The 20602-nt window shown below is 46.6% G+C and overlaps 1 protein-coding gene across 22 annotated transcripts in view; it reads right to left on the bottom strand.

Moving 5' to 3' along the window:
• Positions 1–20602, bottom strand: part of TENM2 (teneurin transmembrane protein 2) — a 1294348-nt gene that overhangs the window by 117899 nt on the left and 1155847 nt on the right. For 15 of the 22 annotated variants that reach the window (XM_051844425.2, XM_051844426.2, XM_051844423.2 and 12 more), the window contains 3 exons: positions 12199–12393; positions 5860–6060; positions 3965–4177 (listed from right to left, as the gene is read on the bottom strand). In XM_051844425.2, the coding sequence (XP_051700385.1) occupies positions 3965–4177; positions 5860–6060; positions 12199–12393 (609 nt within the window). The remainder of the gene's footprint in view (positions 1–3964; positions 4178–5859; positions 6061–12198; positions 12394–20602) is intronic. The other 7 variants (XM_051844429.2, XM_070076400.1, XM_017341237.3 and 4 more) reach the window with 2 other exon arrangements.

The raw sequence follows: 20602 nt of genomic DNA, 5'->3' as shown, positions 1-20602 counted from the left end.
CAGAAAGCACCCAGTGTCGGCAGACTTAGTATGCGAGTGTGCCAGTTTGTGTAGTTCAGATAGCCCACGTTCAGGGGTAACCGCAACCGTCTGCAGGACTTAGCTGCCTTCCTTCCATTCGCTGGCAGTATGAGTGCTGGTTTCTTCTGGGCTGTTGCTCACCAAGCATGCTAACATCTACTTTATCTCTTTATTATCTAAGAAATGCCCATCTGAGTCTACTATAGTTCATAGTGATTTTGGCCTAACAAGCATTCTACGGCTCCTTCACACCCCACTACTATTACAGCCTTTGGACGACCTTCTGTTAAATCCCCAGTACTAATGAGGAGTGGTGGCAGGTGATAGGCACGTGGCAGGTGATAGGGACTAACACCCATTTTAACACTATGTTTAGAGAATAAAACCCTTCTAACTATCCCGTGTGCTTTCTGATTTATTCATAAGAATAAACTGCAGCTCATCCAGATAGCACTAAGATATTCCAAAGACATCCATGCACAATGTGGTTGTTGTGGATTCAAAGCCTATTATGTATGCAATTCTGCAGCCGTACCTTATATTCGACTTGTTAGAAAGGGGAATGTAAAACTCACTGCTTGTTAGAATCCAGTCTGCCAATAACTTAGCTCTACCAGTTACCAAAGAAATGTTACACCTCCTACTGTATTTAAACCTTTAGCAATATGTACCACATTTCAAAATGTAAATAATTGGGTTGCAAATTCCAGAAATGCATCTGGCCAAACACAGAGAGAGCCTGAGTTTTAGCAGTCTGTGCTTTGATCCTTATTGTGCACCCTCACCTCTCCCCGAGTCTGTCATCTGGCTTCCCTCAGCACAGTCCACGTAATCCACAGGCGCTGATGTGAACGGTTCAGCTGCCTATCTGCAATGACCCCAAGAAAGCCACTTCACCATGACCTTTTGAAAGCCGGCCACGGACAACTCAAGTCCTCGACACTAAGCACCCACAATTCTGCCTTCCCTCAAATTTTCCAAGGCATTGTTTGCCGACTAGGTGCCATTTCATTCGTATTTATTTTCTATTTTCAACAAAACAGCATTTGAGGCTGTGCTGGGGAAGGACCAAAGCGCCCCGCTTCCCTCTCTGACTGTCAGTATCCCCGAGGAGGAGGACGGATTCTGAGCTTGTAAATTGTGGCATTTACTTTCAATGACATGACAGGAGTATCTGCTCACACTGAAAGACCGAACCTCGGCAAAACAGCTCTGGGGGCTCGAGGCTGGAAAGCGCAGGAAGCAATTATGCACATATGAACATCTCTCTGGTTTGTGAAGAGCAAATCTCGCCTAGCAAGGTGTGTTTGGCTTTTTTGAGAAAATCCCAGTGAACACGGCTAGGAGGAGAGAGAACACGTCCGACTAATAAAACCACAGGGCCCTAATTACTTCTAAGAGAAGGCTGTGGTGATGAAGATCTTTGTAATTTACATAGCACAAATTCTAGAAAGTCACAGGAGACTCTCCTGGACCTGCACTCTGCTTTGAGCCGTTTCCCTGGCAGGCCCCTTCGCGCTTTGTCTCTGTCTCTCAAGAGCGAAGGTCTGTCAGCTCACCGAGATGTGAAACTGGAACCAAGCACTTGGAGCAGCACCAACACCTCTTCCCAACTCATCCCGCCTACAGGTTGCACCAAAATGTCCGTGTTCTCCTGTTGGCCAGAACCTTGCTATTCTCTAATGAAACCAACGTGCTCATCTTTCCATCTCATTTTCAAAGGTCCCAGAGACATTTCAAGTCATCTGCTGTCTTCTCTCCACTCCCACTCTGTGATATTTGGAGCTTCTGCAATTCTCTTGGTCCAAGTCCCCTCAAGCTACAAGCACTGTCCTGTTCTTAATGGGAGCACTAACCTGCTTTCTTTTTCTCTCTCTGGTCAGATATGTGCAACTCTCCAATTCAGGGATCCTTGGATTTTCTCATCGGTAAAGAATCAGACAACACAAGCCTGTGTAGGCCATGTCATCTCTGTGGCCGTCACCAAAGGCTGAGAGGCAGCAAGGATGCTGACAAGGCATCAGCTCATGGGCGTGGCTCTCCTATAGTAATACGATTTATAGACACTGAAATTTGAGTTTCCCAGAATTGTCACATGTCAGGAAAGAGCTTACTTTGGAATTCTTTCAAATATAAACACTATTCTTAGATTATAAGTCATAGAAAAACAGGCAGCAGGCCAGACTTGGTCCCCTGGCCACAGTTATCCAATTCCTGCCCTAATGTATCTGAACTGCCCTTTTATGAACTATTTCCAGAGTGAAGACAGGTTGCAGGAAGGAAAGAGCCGGGAAGAAAGCCACCAAGCATCACCGTAGGGACACTAAGCCTGCCCCTGTGCCCCTCAGATGTAGGAAGGGGAGAGCAAAGGGAGGGGAGGTTAACTTGTATGAACCGAGAGAAAGTAGGATTTGGCTTCTAAGGGGTGTTGATTGGCTAGAGCTTTTGGAGGGAGGGGGAACTGTGGGCCCTAGAGCTATGGAGGTGCAGAAAGTCTTCATTTATATCACACTGGGCATGCAAAAGTCTATCAGGAGGAAGGACCCTGCAGAGGGGAAGCTATGGTACGAGCTGTCTTGGCACTGGGCTGTGCACTTCCCTCCCTTTAAAGTCTTCTGAGCGATCCCTCAGACTCTGCAGGGAATTGAAGATGAAAGCGGCTGCAGGGGAAGCAGAACCTGGAGCGTCATTGAGAGATTGCAAAAACAATGCACTGCCAACAGACTGTCCCAGCAGGGTCCCAGTGCCATGGTCATGGCCCTGATTGCTGCACTGCCCCTCGGATGCCCAATCAGACAGAATGGGGTGAAGGGAATTTAACACAGCTCCCCTCTGTCTTGTCATAACCACTGCCCCAAAATGAACAGCATGGGAAACTGAGTCTAAGCTTACAAGTCAGTCCTGGGCAAGCTCCCAGCCCTCTCTCACTTCAGGGGGCTGCTCTGTGCCTGGGGCTGGGGGGGCTAGGACAGAGTGGGAACGTCTCACACTCAATGGCTGGAATCAACCGTAACTACAAGGACCCAGGAGTAATTTGGTGGGAAACTTCCCTGTGAATTTCCACGCAGGCTAGTAGATGAGCCAACTTGGCATGACATGAATCCTAGACGTGAACTAAGGAAATAACAAAAACAAAAACTGAGATAAAATAATGTTCAAGGGGACAACTTTGTAACTTCAATGGTGAGATGTGGAATGTAAAACAAAAACAAAAACAAAAACAAACTGGCTCCCAACTCCTCCACCAAAGGGGAATTAGGTACATTCAATCCAGGCTCATCTTACCCTGAACCATGATAATGACACAAACAGAAACAAAAATGAAGACTTCTAAACAACTACTTCTTAACAAAGCTTGGTTCAGAAGCTTGTTAGAGGAGATGGGGTGGTGTGGGAATGAGATGGAACCAGGAGAGGAGACATTTAAATATGGTGGTGGTGCCACGCAGGTCAGGAGCCCTGCAATGGAGCCTTGGGCACAGGCAGAAGCTGCTCAAATCCATGACCTGTGGTCCTGGCCTCCCAGGAAATCGGGGAGTTCTGCCTGCATCTCACCTAGTCTCCAATCTGTGAGTTCACACTGTTGCCAGTGAGCAGGGATTCAATGATGCAGCCAGCTTGGAGAGAATATGCAAAGGGAAGCCTTGCAGACCAGTCATTTAGGGTGCTTAAAGCCCCCAGGCACTGACAATTTCCCATGCATGTGCATTTTGCCTCCCCAAGATCAGTGATTTGGATGCTTTTGCTTATCTGGCCCCCTCACTCCCCGTCTGGAATCTTGGCAAGGATGAAAAGCTTTGCCTTCTCCTTTTCCCAGTCCCCTTGGAGATTTGGGGGGGCAGCAGGAATACTGGAGAGCACTCGTGTCCCTGGAGGAACAGTCGGTTGCAATGCACGACCGTCACTATAGATCTACGAGTTATGAAAATAAAGCAATATGTGCCTGTTTCGGTGCCTGCCGTTTGCCTACCAATGGTGCAGTGTTCACCATTCCAGCCCTCTCGGCATTCACATTTGCCATCTTTACAGGTCCCGTGCTCAATGCAGCGGGGGTGGCACACGCGCTGGTCACAAGCTGCACCTGTCCAGCCCTCTTCACAGCGGCAGGCTCCCCCGATGCAGACGCCGTGAGTGCCACAGTCTACTGAGCACACTTCTGGAAGAAAAACAATGATTACAGCTCAACACCACAGCTGGCGAAACCCTCCACGGAGGGAGGCCAGACCATGCACACGGCCCCGGGCACCTAGAGCAGGCCCCGAGGCTCAGGAGCTACGTCCACTGGCTGGGAATCACTTCACTGTGACGTTTTCTTCTAGAGCCATGGTTCTCCAAGTGCAGCTGCTGGACAGGTGGCATCACCATCACCTGGGAGCTTGTTAGAAATGCAAATCCTCCTACCCCAGGTGGAGCAAGAGGACTAGAAATTCCAGGAGTGAGGCTCAAAGATCCACAGTAACAAGTCCTCGGGTGATTCTGTGACTCCCTAGGGTGTGAGACCATCCCAAGGGGAGGGCAGGCAGTGGCTCCAGTTTGGCCAAGCTGACCAGGAGGTACCCACCCCATCAAAGACCATGTGGATCCTGCATCCCTGTCCAGCTGGGAATCTTCCCCTCTTGAGAGCTCGAGCTGACCGAGCCCAGGAAGCCAGTGGGGGACCCGCTTCTTCCACCCCACCATGACTATACAACCCCCGTCACCCACATCGGCACCTTGGCGGACAACAATGGTGACCGCCGTAACCGTGCTGCACTTACACAGCTTCTTTCTCAAAGGAGCTCAAAGTCTTTTGTGGTTGGGGAGGAGACAGACAGACAGATATGCACGCTCTGGCGCTCCAGACCTCTCACGCGAGGACAAGCACATGCCAGACATTCATCCTTACAACAGCCTGCTGAGGGAGGCGTGGCTCGTCATGCCAGGGGAGGGGCACGGGCCAGGGCCCGTGATGGGCGACTCACTGCAAGTCACAAAGCCCTGTCTGTTACCCTGGATCTAAGCTCTCCGCCTTCCACCGTCCTCTGCAGAGCTCAGCCAAGACCGCCAGCATCAGAGTTGAAGCCAGAGTCAAGGGGGTTGTGCAAAGATCCCCAAAATAGCCCCTTTTAACTGACTCTCTCTTTTTGGAATGAAATATTCATTTCTTTTCCCATTGTAGGCAGAGCTTCGCAGATATTCCTTTCCCAATTGCCATGGCAATGTGACGCTGTCTCACTACCCTGAAGAAGGGGCGGACCGATGATGGCTTGCTTGGATAGGCACTTGTCAGTGTGAAGGGAATCTTTCTCAGACAGGCTGGGACCGCTTGAACTGTTGACCCGTTCCATTTTTAAGGTCACTCAGGAGGCAAGACACATACTCTTAATTTTAAGAAAAAAAAAAAAAAGCTTATAGCACAACTTCATGATTTTCCTGGCAGTGGAGTAGTACAGAGCCTGACAGCACGTTCACACAGCACCCCGAGGGAACGTCTTTTCCGCTCTATAGGACGTGCTACTTGGTTCACCTGGGACTGGATGGTATTGCTTTGTTTTCTGGGATCTTTAGGGAGTGTACATACATGAGAAGCTACAGTGCAAATGGAGGTATCCGTCTCAGGCCCCATGCCTGTTTGTGGGGAGGGAACCAAGGAGGCATGGGAACCGACCCAGTGCTGGTTTGTTTCTCAAATATCACAGACTTCACAACTGAGAAGACAGTGAGAAAGGTACTCGTGACTGACCCAAGTCCCTTGAGCCCCAGCTCCATGTGAAGTGTGGGTTCCCATCCGCTGGGAGAATGGGCTGGAACCCAGGGCACGAGCGCTGGGGAAAGCGAGGAGGACACCTCTGGGCTTACCAACGGAGCAGTCGGGGCCTATCCAGTTGGGATCGCAGCTGCAGAGGCCTGTGTCGGGCAGGTAAGTGCCATGCCCACTGCACTGGTCAGGGCACTGGACTCTTGCCAACTCACAGTTGAGACCACCCCAGCCAGGGCTGCAAAGGCATTCTCCATTCACACAGACCCCATGGCTTGAGCAGGTGGGATCCAGGCAATCAACTGGAAAAAAACAAAGAGGAAACAGACCGGTTACTTCTAGGGGATCTGCCTCAAGACAGGGTTTACTGTTCAATGGACCTGTGGTTCAACAATTTGTGGGCACCTGCAGGCAAACAGGTAACACTTCATGGTCTCTTTGAAGAACACCAATAAAGAAATAAAAGGCTGTTTTGTCAAAACACCCAACCACCAACTTGAAGAAGATGTTAGAGATCAAAAGGGGGTTCTCAAGCAGAATCAGGAGGAATCAGAGAGAGACTCTATGTAAATACAGAGGTATGCCATTCAACCTTTAAACCTTTGTACTTGTGAATCTTAGTACCTTGTCTAAACCTTCTCAGGAACGTGAATATCTGTGATGTCTCTACACACACCCCCAAACCCGATCACTCCTCACTGTCACTGAGAAAAGATACGTAGTCTAACTTCACTAATACTTGACTTCAAAAGGGAACAAAAAATGAAAAAAAAAAAAAAAAAAAAAAGGAAACCACTGAAACTCATAAATGAGTCACTTTCCTACTTAATCTTCACTTAGGCTAAGTCTAAAATTAGTTTTCGTTTTCTGGGCACACATCTGCTGAAGGAGGTAGTACACGTGCATGGGAGAAGAGAAGCTGGGTGTTGAACTGACACAAAAGGGGCCAGCCTTCCAAGGGAAGTTCACGAGTAGACTGGGCTGGGGAGGATTCCTGGTCTTGCCACTATCCTTCCACCAGACGGTCAACTGGACAGTTAATGATCAGATTCTGGCCACTGTCATATCACCTCTTTCACCATCTGTTAGTCTGTCCATCTGAATAATCGGCGGGGACATACACACAATACCCTGAAGATTACTGCTCAGAAATCTACTCAGGGTGAGGAGAGGCCAGGACCTTCTGGTGTAGATGTGATCTCCAACCCTGAATGGCCATTTAGCCTAAGCGCTGGATACAAAGGGCAATGCAGAGGCAAAACAGCTTCGGCATGAAGAGGGGTTTGAGTGAGGAATGGTGCTTCTGTAGGGCTCAGATGTTGAGTTAGGGTCAGAGACATGTGGAGGTCTCATCACCATGCTGGACTAAAACATGTATTTCCATCATTTTAGCAGCTTTGAAATCAGGCCTGCTGGCGTCAGTGAAAGCACTGTTACTGCCCCCAACTGGGGGCACAGCCAGCACGAGACTACTCTAAATTCTTTTCTGGATGATTTTTGGATTATGCTTAGAATGTAATTCAATCCCTTATGGGTACACGTGCCATCTTGTGGTTCCAATTCTTAGAGAAGTTTCTGCTTTCTCTTTTTGCCCAGGGACAAGACCTAAACATTTAAGACTTTTGGTGTCTTAAGAACTCACTATTACACTGAGATCAAAATTCCTTAGGGCCCCAGCTTGTTGTAGGGGCCCCCATTACATTTACCTTGTTGGGCATCTTTTTTCTCTCTTATGGAACACAAAATAATGGTAGAGTTTAATGCTATGATACATTGACTCAAAATATGGTGCTATTTAGATCATCCATTTAGATCATCACAAACTCTCTGGTTCTGGGAACATCAGATTTGAGGGCTTTGGACTTATTAAACTCAGGGGCTGGCACTGTGGCATCGAGGGTTAAATCTCCACCTGCAGTGCTGGCATCCCATATGGGCACCAGTTCATGTTCCAGCTGCTCCACTTCTGACCCAGCTCCCTGCTAATGTGCCTGGGAAAGCAGTGGAATATGGCCCAAGTTCTTGGGGGCCCCTGTACCCACAGGGGAGGTCTGGAAGAAGCTCCTGACTCCTGGCTTTATCTTGGCCCAGCCCTGGCTGTTGCAGCCATTTGGGAGGTGAACCAGCAGAACGAACATCTCTCTCCCCCACTCAGTATTTCTGCCTTTCAAATAAATAAATAAATCTTTAAAAATCCCAATCACTATATTCCATAAAGTTCCATAAAGTGCCCTTCCCTTGAGGCAAATATAACAGTTTTCAGTGTTCAGAGATGTTTTTCAGGATTCCCATTTGGATATTCTCAGGAAGGTATTATTTATGGAAGTCAGTTCCAAAGTGTTTGAGCCATGCGAAATAACAGCGAGTGTTTTGCTTAAAAAAAAAAAAAACACCCTCAGAAAGGTGAATTTTATGGATTTATTATTTGTTGGCAATATTTATGATGTTGTTGATCTTATTTTAGTGACTTTAAAGTTGACTCACTGTTTTGGGAAATATAAGTACTGATGACACAATCCCTTCTCACACCTACAAATCTGTTTCATTTAGGATAGTGGGAGAACACATAGATTTTCAAATACATGGAAGATATTACAAGGCTGTTTCATGCCTTGCATTGCAAAGGGAATATAGATGCTCAACACACAACTGCATTTGTTGTGACTGGGACAAATTTCCAGTGTGAAGGACTGGAAATTAGAAAGAGAAATAGAGACATTTTCGCTTTTGCAAACAGTTGATCTTAGGAGGCCCGTATAATATGAACTAATTCATTCAGAACCTCTAAATAAAGGAATTCCTGAAGTTCTAGTTTTTCACTCTGTCCCCATTTCTGATATAGTCCAACTGAAATATACACAAAAATATCTTATGCTATTGCCTCAAAAACTTCTCTCAATCTATAATTAGTCATTTAAACTGTTTGGCGAGGTACCAATAGTTGGGCACTTTCAAAAAATATATCATAATCTTTTTCTTAAAAAGATGAAATAATAAAAAGTAATACACCAAAAAAGGGCACTTTTCTTCTAAATGACTTATCTCTCTTCTCTACTGTGAATTATGGTGCAAAGAAAGAGGGAAGTTCGCTGGGACTTATTAGCGCAGTACTCGAATGCCATCAAAGAACCATTTCTTTTGTGAATTGCACTAAGCTGTTTCTCTGATCAGTGATACAGGTACGTGCGTCTCTAAATAATCACAGCAGCTGGTGGAATAACTAAATTCAACCTTTAAGGGAAGCAGTTCCACTTTTCACTGTGAATTTTAAATTTGGTTCCAATTTCATAGGTCAGTCTTGTGGCCACATCCTCAAGAGTCTTTACCAGGTGGGAGGGACTGCGGCCTTTACAAAGCTATATAAATAGAAACAGGGTTACACTAAAAAGGGGGACAGTGGCCTTTAGAAGCCAAGTACCGTGAGCCTTGAAACACCAGCCCCCTGGCAGCTGAAATCATTAGAACTCATTTAGTCTTGGGTCCTCTGTAGGTTTGACAAAAAAGGGTTGTGAATGCAATTTCTATCCCTAAGGATAAAAAAGGAGGTCAAGGAGTTTTACAAACAATATGTACTATAAGCCCCTGAAGAACCATGAATTACATTTATGAAGTTAAATGTCATTGAAAAATGACTCAACCATGAAAATGACATGAAAACATGGCTGACTTAAACTAATATGTCAGTTCCTCTCTCATCACCTTCCCACTCCCCCAGACATCATTGAAAGAAACCTCACGAATACGTCCTTTCATTTTCTTGTGCAAATCCGTTAATAGCACGGCAATATGTATGCTGCAAAAAATGGAGGATGGCAACTATTGATTGCGTTGCCGTGGTCATTTCAGGTAAATTGTTTGAATGTTCTGACTATGATGGATATCAGGAATAAAAAAGCTAAGTGGAAGAAAAAGTGCTGATCGAGACTTTCTGATTCCATTTCCTATTTTGAAAACAGCAAATGAATCACCTCGGTTCATTCTTTTTGGGTCTCAGAAATCAATAGAAATTCCATCCTTTCATAATGCTGCATGTAGCTTACTTGTTTTGTTGGATGCTTAATTCACTCTGAACATTTAAATAAGACTGGTTGGAATGGTAAGAAAGTTGAGAAATCACTTGAAATTCCGTACATACAAATGTGCACAATCTCCTGGAGAGAAAAAAATTCTAAGATTGGCAATGTCACTGCTTAGCCCTTTCCTCAACCAAATGATGTATGCAGAAGGTCGTTTTAACCTTCCTTGTCACATTACTGGCCTCTCCCATGTTTTCAGCAAATGCAGCTTTGCCTCCTGCAATCCATTTATCTTTAAGAACTTTAACCTTTCAAGCAGGGTTATTAAATCTGTATTTCTCCATCCAAACTCCCAATTTGGTTTTATGATGCAGACATAAGGAGGCTACCTTTTATAATACAGGAAAAAATATATAGAGAATTGAGCAGGTGAAGATCTGGGGGTCAGACTTCTAGGCCCCATTAAGGACATTAGTTCTGATATATTGAGACATCGCAGAAGAATAATGCCATGGAAGCTGACTCTTTATACCCACAGTTCTAAAAACCATGAAAAGGGGTATTTCACAAGATAAACTTGTGTGGGGTATGTAAGGATAAGACACTGCCATCACTCTATGTTGAAGCTTGTAATGATCGATTATTTTGCACAGAGTTGTGGGGATCCATGTTAATGGGATGGCGCATGGGTCCATCTGAGAACTTCATGGAATCTGAGATCCCTTATTCTTTGCATGCTCATGAGAGGTGGATTGAGAACTGGGGAAGATGGCACCCAACAGGATCTTGTTCTTTTTTTTTTTTTAATATTTATTAATTTATTTGAAAGGCAGAGTCGAGAGAGAGAGAGAAGAGAGACACACAGAGAGAAATCTTCTATTCTCTGGTTCACTCCCCAGATGGCTGCAATGGCTGGGGCTGAGCCAGGAGCCAGGAACTTCTGGGTTTCCTATGTGGGTGCAGGAGCCCAAGCATTTGGGCCATCTTCCACTGCTTTTCCCAGGCCATTAGCAGGGAGCTGGATTGGAAGTGGAACAGCTGGGCCTCGAACCAGGACCTATATAGGATGCTGGTGCTGCAGGTGATGGCTTAACCCACTGTATTACAGCCGTGAACCCTAACCAAGAGTATCTTTTGCATCCTGGACAGTCACCTCAAGCTGTTCCACACAGAGTAGGCGAGGGACTTTATGTTTTCCCTGTGTTTGATGAGTAATTTGACATTTCTGTTTCCACCAGGAACATGGGAAGGAAAGGGGCTGTTTGAGTGTGTGGGGACATTTCAGTGGGAGGTGGACTTAGAGAAAAGGAGCTGAGCTGGAAGACACAGGCGGACCCAGTTCAGAGGTTGGGGAGTGCTGAGCTTCTGCTCTTATGTTCCTACCCTACTAACTGTGGTTGATTCTCGACAGTGAGAAGCAAGAGACAAGCAGCCTGAGACCATGTTCTGGAAGAGAAAACCAGGAGGGGAAGGCTGCAGCCAGCCTGGTCACTGCAATTGTATCCCAACTCCTTGTACCAAGTCACTCTTTAGAAAACACTAAGCATAGTACCTCGGACCGGTGAGAGGTGACTGCTGAATGCCTGCTGTGCCTTGTCTTCTCCTGTGGCCCCCTTCCCTCACCCCCAGGTGGATCTCTGACTGTATTTTGCTGGATGAGATTCAAGGTATGATGGTCTTGATTTTCGCCCATGTGTGCTACTGTGGGCTCCTTGGGGTTCACTGAATCTCAGCCCTTTTGCTGTACTTGCCTCTAATTCTGTGTGGTTATAGGAAAGCAGGAGAATTTGCCCTACAGGGTAGCTCTAAATGACCTGAATACCTAAACCTGACTGCTTTCTACTACCACTCATTTTTGCTGAAATACTTACACAGGTATATATGAGTCTTAGATTACTAGGAAGTTTTTTTTTTTTTTTTTTTTTTTTTTTTTTTTTTTTTTTTAAACACAACTCTGAGGCAGATAGGAGACCTAGGGTTCTCATTTCTCTTCTCCGGATAGCTTTTGTAATTCCCAATTTGGAAGACTTTAAATAAAGCAGAAAAGGAGGAGGAAGATAGAGAAAGGAGGAAAAGAAAGAGCAGGAAGAGGGACAGAGAAGACAGAAAGACAAAGGCAGAGAGCAATTTTAAGAGAAAAACAAAGGACAAAGAGGAAAAAAACTATTTCTGTAACAGGATACAATAAATCATTCCTTCTCGAACCATCTCTACAGACGTTTTCTGTTCTACAGTGGGAGAAGTCTGGCAAAGCCAAGGGGTTAGACGTTGTCCAAATGTTGAAGCATCCTTTGCAAAACATGGAGCAAAAAACTGAGCAAAAAATGGAGCAAGATCCTTTGCCAAAAACTGGGCGCACCTGCGAAGGTCAGGCACACAGAAGCCTCCCCTCTGCCCAGCCCGGGCCCTTCCCATGGGGCTTACCTTCCTCACAGTGCTCGCCTTTGTAGCCAGCAGAGCAGACACAGTTCCCGTCAATGCAGGAGCCGTGGCCCCCGCAGGAAGGATCGATGCACTGATTCATGGGCACGTCGCACTCGGCGCCTTTCCAGCCGCTGTAGCACTGGCACGTCCCCTTAGAGTACTGTCCATTCCCGCTGCACAGGACGGGGCAGGCGGCTGCAATGACCAACGACAGAACACCAGGTCACAAGGGGTGTGGGAGGGGCGCAAGGGCAGTGTCAGTCAAGAGGACGAGCCTGCCTGGCATCCTGGCTTTGCTTACAAGGTGCGAAGCTGGGGACTTTGGCCAATGAGGTACAGAGCCAGCTTCAAACAAGTAACAATAAAACTATCAGCAACAGCAGCTTCCACAAATGAAACCCATACTGGGTGCCAGGCAAGGTCATGAACGCCCTATATGCAGTTTATTTCTTAATTATCGTAAACAGTCTATGGATTGTGAAGAGCAGGGGCTGCAACCATGATGCCATTTCACGGATGAAGTTTAGACAGGTGAGAGTTCTTGCCTGCCCTCAAGAAGCTCCCAAGAAGGGAGGCCAGCAGGAAGCCAGAAGAGCCCACCTAGGACATCTAATGACACGCCCTTACCCCTGGGGGTCAGAGTCCACTTTGCTGATCATCTATTTTTTTTTAAGATGTATTTATGGAGCCTGTGTTGTGGTGCAGTGGGTTAACCCACCATTTGTAATGCCAGCATCCCATGTAAGAGTCAGTTTGAGTCCCATTTGTTGCTCTTCCTATCCAGCTCCTTGCTTATGCTCCTAGGAAAGCAATGGAAGATAGCCCACGTGCTTGGGCTCCTGCACCCATATGGGAGACCTGGACGGAGTTCCAGACTCCTGGTTTCAGCCTGGTCCAGCCAAGAGAGGGAGACAGAGACAGGTAGACAGACAGACGGACACACACTCACACACACACACAGAGAAAGAGAGAGAGATCTTCCATCCACTGGCTCACTCCCCTATGGCTACGATGCTAGGGAGTAGGGCAGGGCCAAGAGCCTAGAACTCCATCCAGATCTCCCACATGAGTGGCAGGGCCCAAGCACTTGGGCCATCTTCTGTTGTTTTCCCAGGTGTGTTAGCAGAGAGCTGGAGTGGGAGTGGAGCAGCTGGGACTCAGGCTGGCACTCATATGGGATGTCAGTGTCACAGGCAGGTGGAGCTCAACCCCCTGTGTCACCGTGCCGACCCCTGCCGATTAGCTTACTCTCATATGGTTCAATGCCTGTCCCTCCTAGGTTCAACTCCCTTAAAAAGCAGGTGGACGGGACACAGTGGAGCTGCCAAATCTCTCTACAAGCTTTCTACACCTTGAAGAAGTAACTGTACTGACTTCAAAGTGTAAAGTGTGCAGTCAGGAGTAAAGATGAAATATACCTGGCCTGCTTAGAAAAAAAAAAAAAAGGGACTGAGGAGGACAGCTGAAAGAGTGAAACCTCAAATTCGGCGGCGTGCGTCTGGTCGGAGACTACCCAGAGCTTTCACCAGTCTGGCCTCTGCTGTGCCAATCCCTCTTTTGGAGCTCATCAAGAACCGGACTGCAGTGACCCCCAGGCTGTGGACTTCTCACGTCAGCACTCACCTAACTTTCCACCTGCCTTCTTATTAGGGCCCAACACGGGAGCCCTGCTCTGGCACTGGGGCTGCCACTTAGAAACCTTCAGAGGTGACCAACAGAGATGCTTCAGCATCTTTGTTTTGGAATCACAGGTTGTGCAAATTCCACGTGTGTGTGTGTGTGTGTGTGTGCGCGCACACACATACTCAACCCGGGGATTTCTCTGTGCCATGAAGCGGCCGCATATCTCATCACATTATTTGCTAGTCAAATGCTCCACCCTGGCTTGTTAATATCCTTTCCTTATCATGTTTCTATTTAGTTTTTTTTTTTTAATCTTTACTTATTTGAGGGGCAGAGAGATGGAGAGAGGGAGAGAGAACCATCTGCTCCTTCACTCCCCAAATGAATGCAGTGGTCCTGGCTAGGTTGAAGCTGGAATTGGGAACTCAATCTGGGTGTGCTATGTGGGTGGCAGCAACCCAGTTACTTAGCTATCACTTGTTGCCTCCCAGGGTACACACTAGCAGGAAGCTGGAATCAGGCACAGAGATGTGACTCAAACTTAGGCACTCTGAAATGGAATGCGGTTGCCCAAACTGGCATCTTTAATGCCAGGCCAGATGCCGGCTCCTGCTTAGTTTTTAGAGTCATTAACCTTCCTCTGTAAGTGTCTAATTTCCTAAAGCTATAACAAGCTTCTTGAGGACAGGAACTACGTTTATCATTGGTGATTTCCTTCAAGTGCTACATTTATCAACCTTGGCTTGATTAAATAAATATCAGAAGGTACTTCAAAGAGCTAATGGAAAAATGAAGTTAAAAGATTATTTTTGCTGCAAACATTTTGAAGTTCTTGCACAGTTTTTCTACAATATGCATTTTCCATGACTTTAAAAGCAAGATTTATTTATTTGAAAGGCAGAGTTAGAGAGAGAGAGACAGAGAGAAAGAGACCTTCCATCTGTTGAGTCACTATCCAAATAGCCGTGATAGTCTGGGCAAGGCCAGGCCAAAGCTGGGAACTGCAAGGTTGCAGGGACCAAACCCTGAGGCCATTCTCTGTTACTTTCCTAGGCACATTAGCAGGGAGCTGGATCAGAAGCACAGCAGCTGGAACTCAGGGCACCCATAAGGGATTTGGCAGAATGTGACTTAATCCATTAATCCACAATGCCGGCCTTTCCATGAACTTCTGGAATTTCTCTTGTGTTTAATCTATGTTCCCAATATTAAGATTCCCAAGGGGGAATAGTTCTGGACACACCATGTGGCCACTGATGGAAGACATGTAAAGAACAGATTCTAGTGTGCACTTTGAGTTATATGCACAATGTCTTTTTTCCTGGAGAAGTGAGTGTTTTAACTTAACTGCAATCTGATGCAAAATTAAAAATAATCCCAACAGTTGACATATGATTGAGGGGATATTTTGCCCCGGAATGATTTTTAACAGGGCAGGTGTGAGAACGATTTGGGAGCACCGTTTCCAGCAGAATTCTTATCCTTACCAATCTCCCAGAGAAGAATGAGTTCAACAGCGAGAACATCACAGATATGTATGGAATTTAGTTGAACGCCCTCTAAATCTAGGAATGTCCTTTTATTTCCAGGATATTCAAGCAGAGGGTTCCGTCCAGAGTAACCACGGATGCTGATGGTCTAACAGAGGGTGCAGGAAAACGCTTTGACCCCAGAGTGCCTATGTTAAACCATGAGCTAGCACGAGAATTTATGGACTTCAGGTTTTGAGAGGGATGTGGAGACACAGTAAGTTTGTCTCATGTCAGTTCCTCCTGAGTCTCATGAGAAGTTCAAGGTCAGGGATGGCAAACATGTGTCTGTGAAGTACCATTCTCCCTTTCTGTACCTCAACAGGCATCATTCACTGATCATGGTATGCTGTGCCCCTAAGCCTAGACAGAGCCACAAAACCACCAATGCACTTCCCAGATAAGACCTGCAATCTGGGAGCACGGCACCTAAGAGAATACCTATTGATCTGGCAACATGGCAAGTATCTCCCGATGGGAAGACTGGAATCCACACTGTTTCTCATGCCCTTACTATTCCTGCACAAGGAAATAAGAGAAGGATAAGTGTGGCCACACAGTGTGAAGTCACATGAGCTTCCACGGGCTGTTTCCAACCTTAGGGTTATACACTGGTGATATCAACTGTCATGCACAGCAGAGAGCATCACACCAAATCACCACTCCTTGTCCCCCAGTGTACCCTCCTTCATCCCAACAGGTGGAGGAAGGTAGCAGGTAAGGAACAAATAGTTACTGTCTTTATTAATTGATAAAATGTTATTAGGATTAGTATCTGTACTCAGAGTGAACCTCTTAACCTCCACATGTGGAAAAAAAGATACAACTGTCTAGAAGGTAAGAATGGATTTTATTTAAAATTAGGTACCTGGGAAATCAAATTTACAATGTGACCTACTTAAATTACTCGAGGAAAAAAAAAAGGAAAATGGTCAGGTTAGAGAGTTCTCCACATTCTAGATGCAGCCTTCCTGCAGTGTGTTTGCGGCGCACTTGCTGGGAGTGTGGTCAAAGACGCAAAACACTGCTACCTTAGCTGGAAAGCAGGGCACTGGATGGGCTTTGCTGATGCCACTGATCAGTGAATGCAACTCCCTGGCAATCCATTTGTCACCCGGAGAAGCAGGCAGGCAGATGCCAGATGAGCGCCCTCCAGTGGTCACTGGGCTGTCCAGCAGGGAGAACACCTTCCCTCTGGAGTAACTGATTCATTCACAGACATAACTCAACCCAGAGTTTTTACCATACCCAAGGCTCAGCCTGCTCCTCATAGAAGAGGCTGGATGTGATATGGAGAACCTCCTCTAGTCCCAGCTTTTCTTAGGTTTTTACTGTCAAGCAATCCATGTTATTTTTTTAATGACAGGTTATAGAAACACAATCCTGACTCCATCAATACCCTATGAAGAAGTAGTAGGGAGGAGAAATGAAAAAAGCAAGCATTTTGGTGCCACAAAGACTTCGGTTCAAAAACCACCCTGTCATTTACCAGCTATGGGATTTTAGCGAGATTATTAAATGTCTTGGAGAACTGATTTCCCCTCCAAAAAACTGTCTCTCAGAGTTGGTGGGAGCACTGGGACAACTGGTACAAGATAAGGATTTCCAGTCTGACTTCAAGAGTTAATAAACGATGCAGTAAGTCTCAAACACCCACCCCCACACACAGCCTCCACCACCAAAAGGCTGTCACGTGACACAAACAGGATGCCCTCATCTACCCTCCCCGGCACCCCCAGCCTTCCCTGGCTATGGGAGGCAGTTGGCTCTGAACGCTCAGGAATCCCACGCAGCATGTTCCATGTTCCTGGGTCTCCTTTTCCTATGGAGCAGAACACCCTGCATTCAGACTTCCGTTTAAAATTAATTAAAATGTTTGCACAAACAGACTATTCCTGTTTTACTAAATCTAATAAATGGAAGCGCTAAGACTCCTGCAGAAGAAAAATAAATTACTGCTGCCACTAACGACTGACAAGTTAACAGGCTGATGACAAAAAAATGACACAATTTAGATTCACCTAAATGGTGTAAGGCTCATTTTAATGATGGAGCTGGAGCTCCCCCCGCCCTCAGAGTTCGCTGGAAGGGATGAGATGAATGATCAGTGTTACTGACTTGGTAGGAAGCAACACAGCAAGCCCCTAAAACCTGCTGTTTTAAGAAAGGCAAGTCCTGTCCACCAGGAGTCTGTAGCAGAGGGAACAGAACACCTGGAGAGCACTTGCAGGCTGTGAGAGGGGCTCAGTCACAAGAACAGACGGAAAACCCTGCATCTCAACAGAAACCTGCGGGCTGCACTTGGTGGGCAGAGGGGATTTTAAATCAGGTATCTTTTAAGGATGATTGCATGGGGGCTGGCGCCGCGGCTCACTAGGCTAATCCTCCGCCTAGCGGCGCCGGCACACCGGGTTCTAGTCCCGGTTGGGGCGCCGGATTCTGTCCCAGTTGCCCCTCTTCCAGGCCAGCCCTCTGCTGTGGCCAGGGAGTGCAGTGGAGGATGGCCCAGGTGCTTGGGCCCTGCACCCCATGGGAGACCAGGAAAAGCACCTGGCTCCTGGCTCCTGCCATCGGATCAGCGCGGTGCGCTGGCCGCAGCGCGCCGGCCGCGGCGGCCATTGGAGGGTGAACCAACGGCGAAAAGAAGACCTTTCTCTCTGTCTCTCTCTCTCACTGTCCACTCTGCCTGTCAGAAAAAAAAAAAAAAAAAAAAAAAAAGATGATTGCATGGGGCCGGCACTGTGGCATAGCAGGTAAAGCCACCACCTGCAGTGCCGGCATCCCATATGGGCGCCGGTTCGAGTCCCAGCTGTTCCACTTCTGATCTAGCTCTCTGCTATGGCCTGGGAAAGCAGCAGAAGATGGCCCAAGTCCTTGGGCCCCTGCACCCTAGTGGGAGATCTGGAAGAAGCTCCTGGCTCCTGGCTTCGGATCAGCCAGCTCTGGCTGTGGAGGCCATTTGGGAAGTGAATCAGCAGATGGAAGATATCTCTCTCTCTCTCTCTCTCTCTCTGCCTCTGCTTCTCTGTAACTCTGCCTTTTAAATAAATGAATTTTTTAAAAGATGATTGGATATCTGATTTATTTTTTATTTTTTGACAGGTAGAGTGGACCATGAGAGAGAGAGAGACAGAGAGAAAGGTCTTCCTTTGCCGTTGGTTCACCCCCCAATGGCCCCGTGGCTGGCGCACTGTGCTGATCCGATGGCAGGAGCCAGGTGCTTCTCCTGGTTTCCCATGTGGGTGCAGGGCCCGAGGACTTGGGCCATCCTCCACTGCACTCCCGGGCCACAGCAGAGAGCTGGACTGGAAGAGGAACAACCGGGACAGAATCCGGTGCCTCGACCAGGACTAGAACCCGGGGTGCCGGCTCTACAGGCAGAAGATGAGCCTACTGAACCGCAGCGCCAGCCAAATATCTGATTTAAAGACTTGTGAACACCTGAATTTAGTACCCAAGGGAAACTGTCAAAATACAAGGGCATTTCAAATAGTTCTTTGGAAATGAAATAACAAGACAAATTTATTTTGGCAGAAAACATTTTGGAAATCCACATATACAAATGGTCTTTAAAAAGTCCATGGAGGGGCCAGCACCATGGTGCAGGTTAATCCTCCGCCTGCGGTGCCGGCATCCCATATGAGCGCTGGTTCTAGTCCCCACTGTTGCTCTTCCCATCCAGCTCTCTGCTATGGCTTGGGAAAGCAGAAGTTGGTCCAAGACCTTGTGCCCCTGCACCTATGTGGGAGACCGGGAAGAAGCACCTGGCTCCTGGCTTTGGATCGGCTTAGCTCCGGCCATTGTGGCCATTTGGGGAGTTAACCAATGGAAAGAAGATCTTTCTCTCTGTTTCTCCCTCTCACTGTCTGTAATTCTTTCTCAAATAAATAAAATCATTAAAAAAATAAAAAGTCCATGGAAATGGATGGTGCTGTGGCGTAGCAGGGAAAGCTGCTACCTTCAGTGCCGGTATCTCACTGAGGCACCGGTTCGAGTCTTGACTGCTTCACTTTTGATCCAGCTCTCTGCTATGGCCTGGGAAAGCAGCAGAAGATAGCCCAAAGTGCTTGGGTCCCTGTACCCGTGTGGGAGACCTGAAAGAAGCTCCTGGTTTCTGGCTTCAGATTGGCCCAGCTCCAGCCGTTGTGGCCATTTGGGGAGTGAATCAGTGGATGGAAGATCTCTCTTCCTCTCTTTGCCTCTGCCTCTCTGTAACTCTGCTTTTGAAATAAATAAATCTTAAAAAAAAAAAAAAGCCATGGAAAAACTATGCATGGATTTCAGGTATTTTTTTACCCAAGTAAGATTTTAATTTTTTCACCAACTTTTTGAAGCATCCTTATAGCCCAAACAATTAGTTACCTTACAGGCCAGTGAATCACTAAACACTGGAGAATAATCTAACACATGTGACAGGGTTAAGTCACAGGGAAAAGGTAATGAAAGAAAGAAGATCCCTTCTGAACCCAAGCAACAGAGGGTATAATATTTGGGTCACGGAAGCCAAGCAAACTAAGTTCAGTGTTTCCAAAACCCAGACTGGTGGTGGCCCACTGCTTTGTAAGGTTGTGGACTTAGCTTGGTGCTGAGCAAAACTGTGTTAGGAAAGGTGAGTTTCGTTTCTAGCTGGATCCCTGCAATTGGCAGGTGATTGGGTAGGCAATTAAGTTTGACCTCTACTGCACACTGTACTCAAAAACGAATTTCACAGAGATGGAAGAGCTAAGTAGAAAAGCATTTCAAAACTATTGGGAAAAATATTGAAGACTAATTTTATTTTCTTGGGCTGGAGATATGTATGTTGAGACGTATGTTCTATAAACCTTGAAGGGAAAGATTAGATGCGATGACATAAAATTCAGATCTGTTATATGGTAGAGGACACTCTCAACAAAATCAAGGGTTGAACAACAATGGAAAGAAATACTTGTAATATGGTTTTACAAAAGAAAGCTTGATTTCTGAAATGCACAACGACCTTTCAGAAATCAATACAGAGAGACAAGTGAGTGAATACCTGGGCAGAGCACACCCAGAACCACTATAAACTGCCAATAAAAGGACAAGATACCCAGCTTCATTAACACTTAAATAAGTATAGGTAAAAAGAATCATGAGGAATCATTCTTGACTTATCAGATGAGAAACAAACAAACAACTAAAAGGCTGCTCAGGCCCCAAGTTGCCATGGCTGAGGAGGTACGGGCTGGGCCTCACACAGCTAGCAGGGGCAGAAATGCAGTCACTTGCAG

Source organism: Oryctolagus cuniculus, chromosome 6 (assembly GCF_964237555.1).
Source record: "Oryctolagus cuniculus chromosome 6, mOryCun1.1, whole genome shotgun sequence".
NCBI classification, from domain to species: domain Eukaryota; kingdom Metazoa; phylum Chordata; class Mammalia; order Lagomorpha; family Leporidae; genus Oryctolagus; species Oryctolagus cuniculus.
Note: the sequence above shows the minus strand (reverse complement) of the source record. Positions and strands in the feature narration are given on the sequence as shown.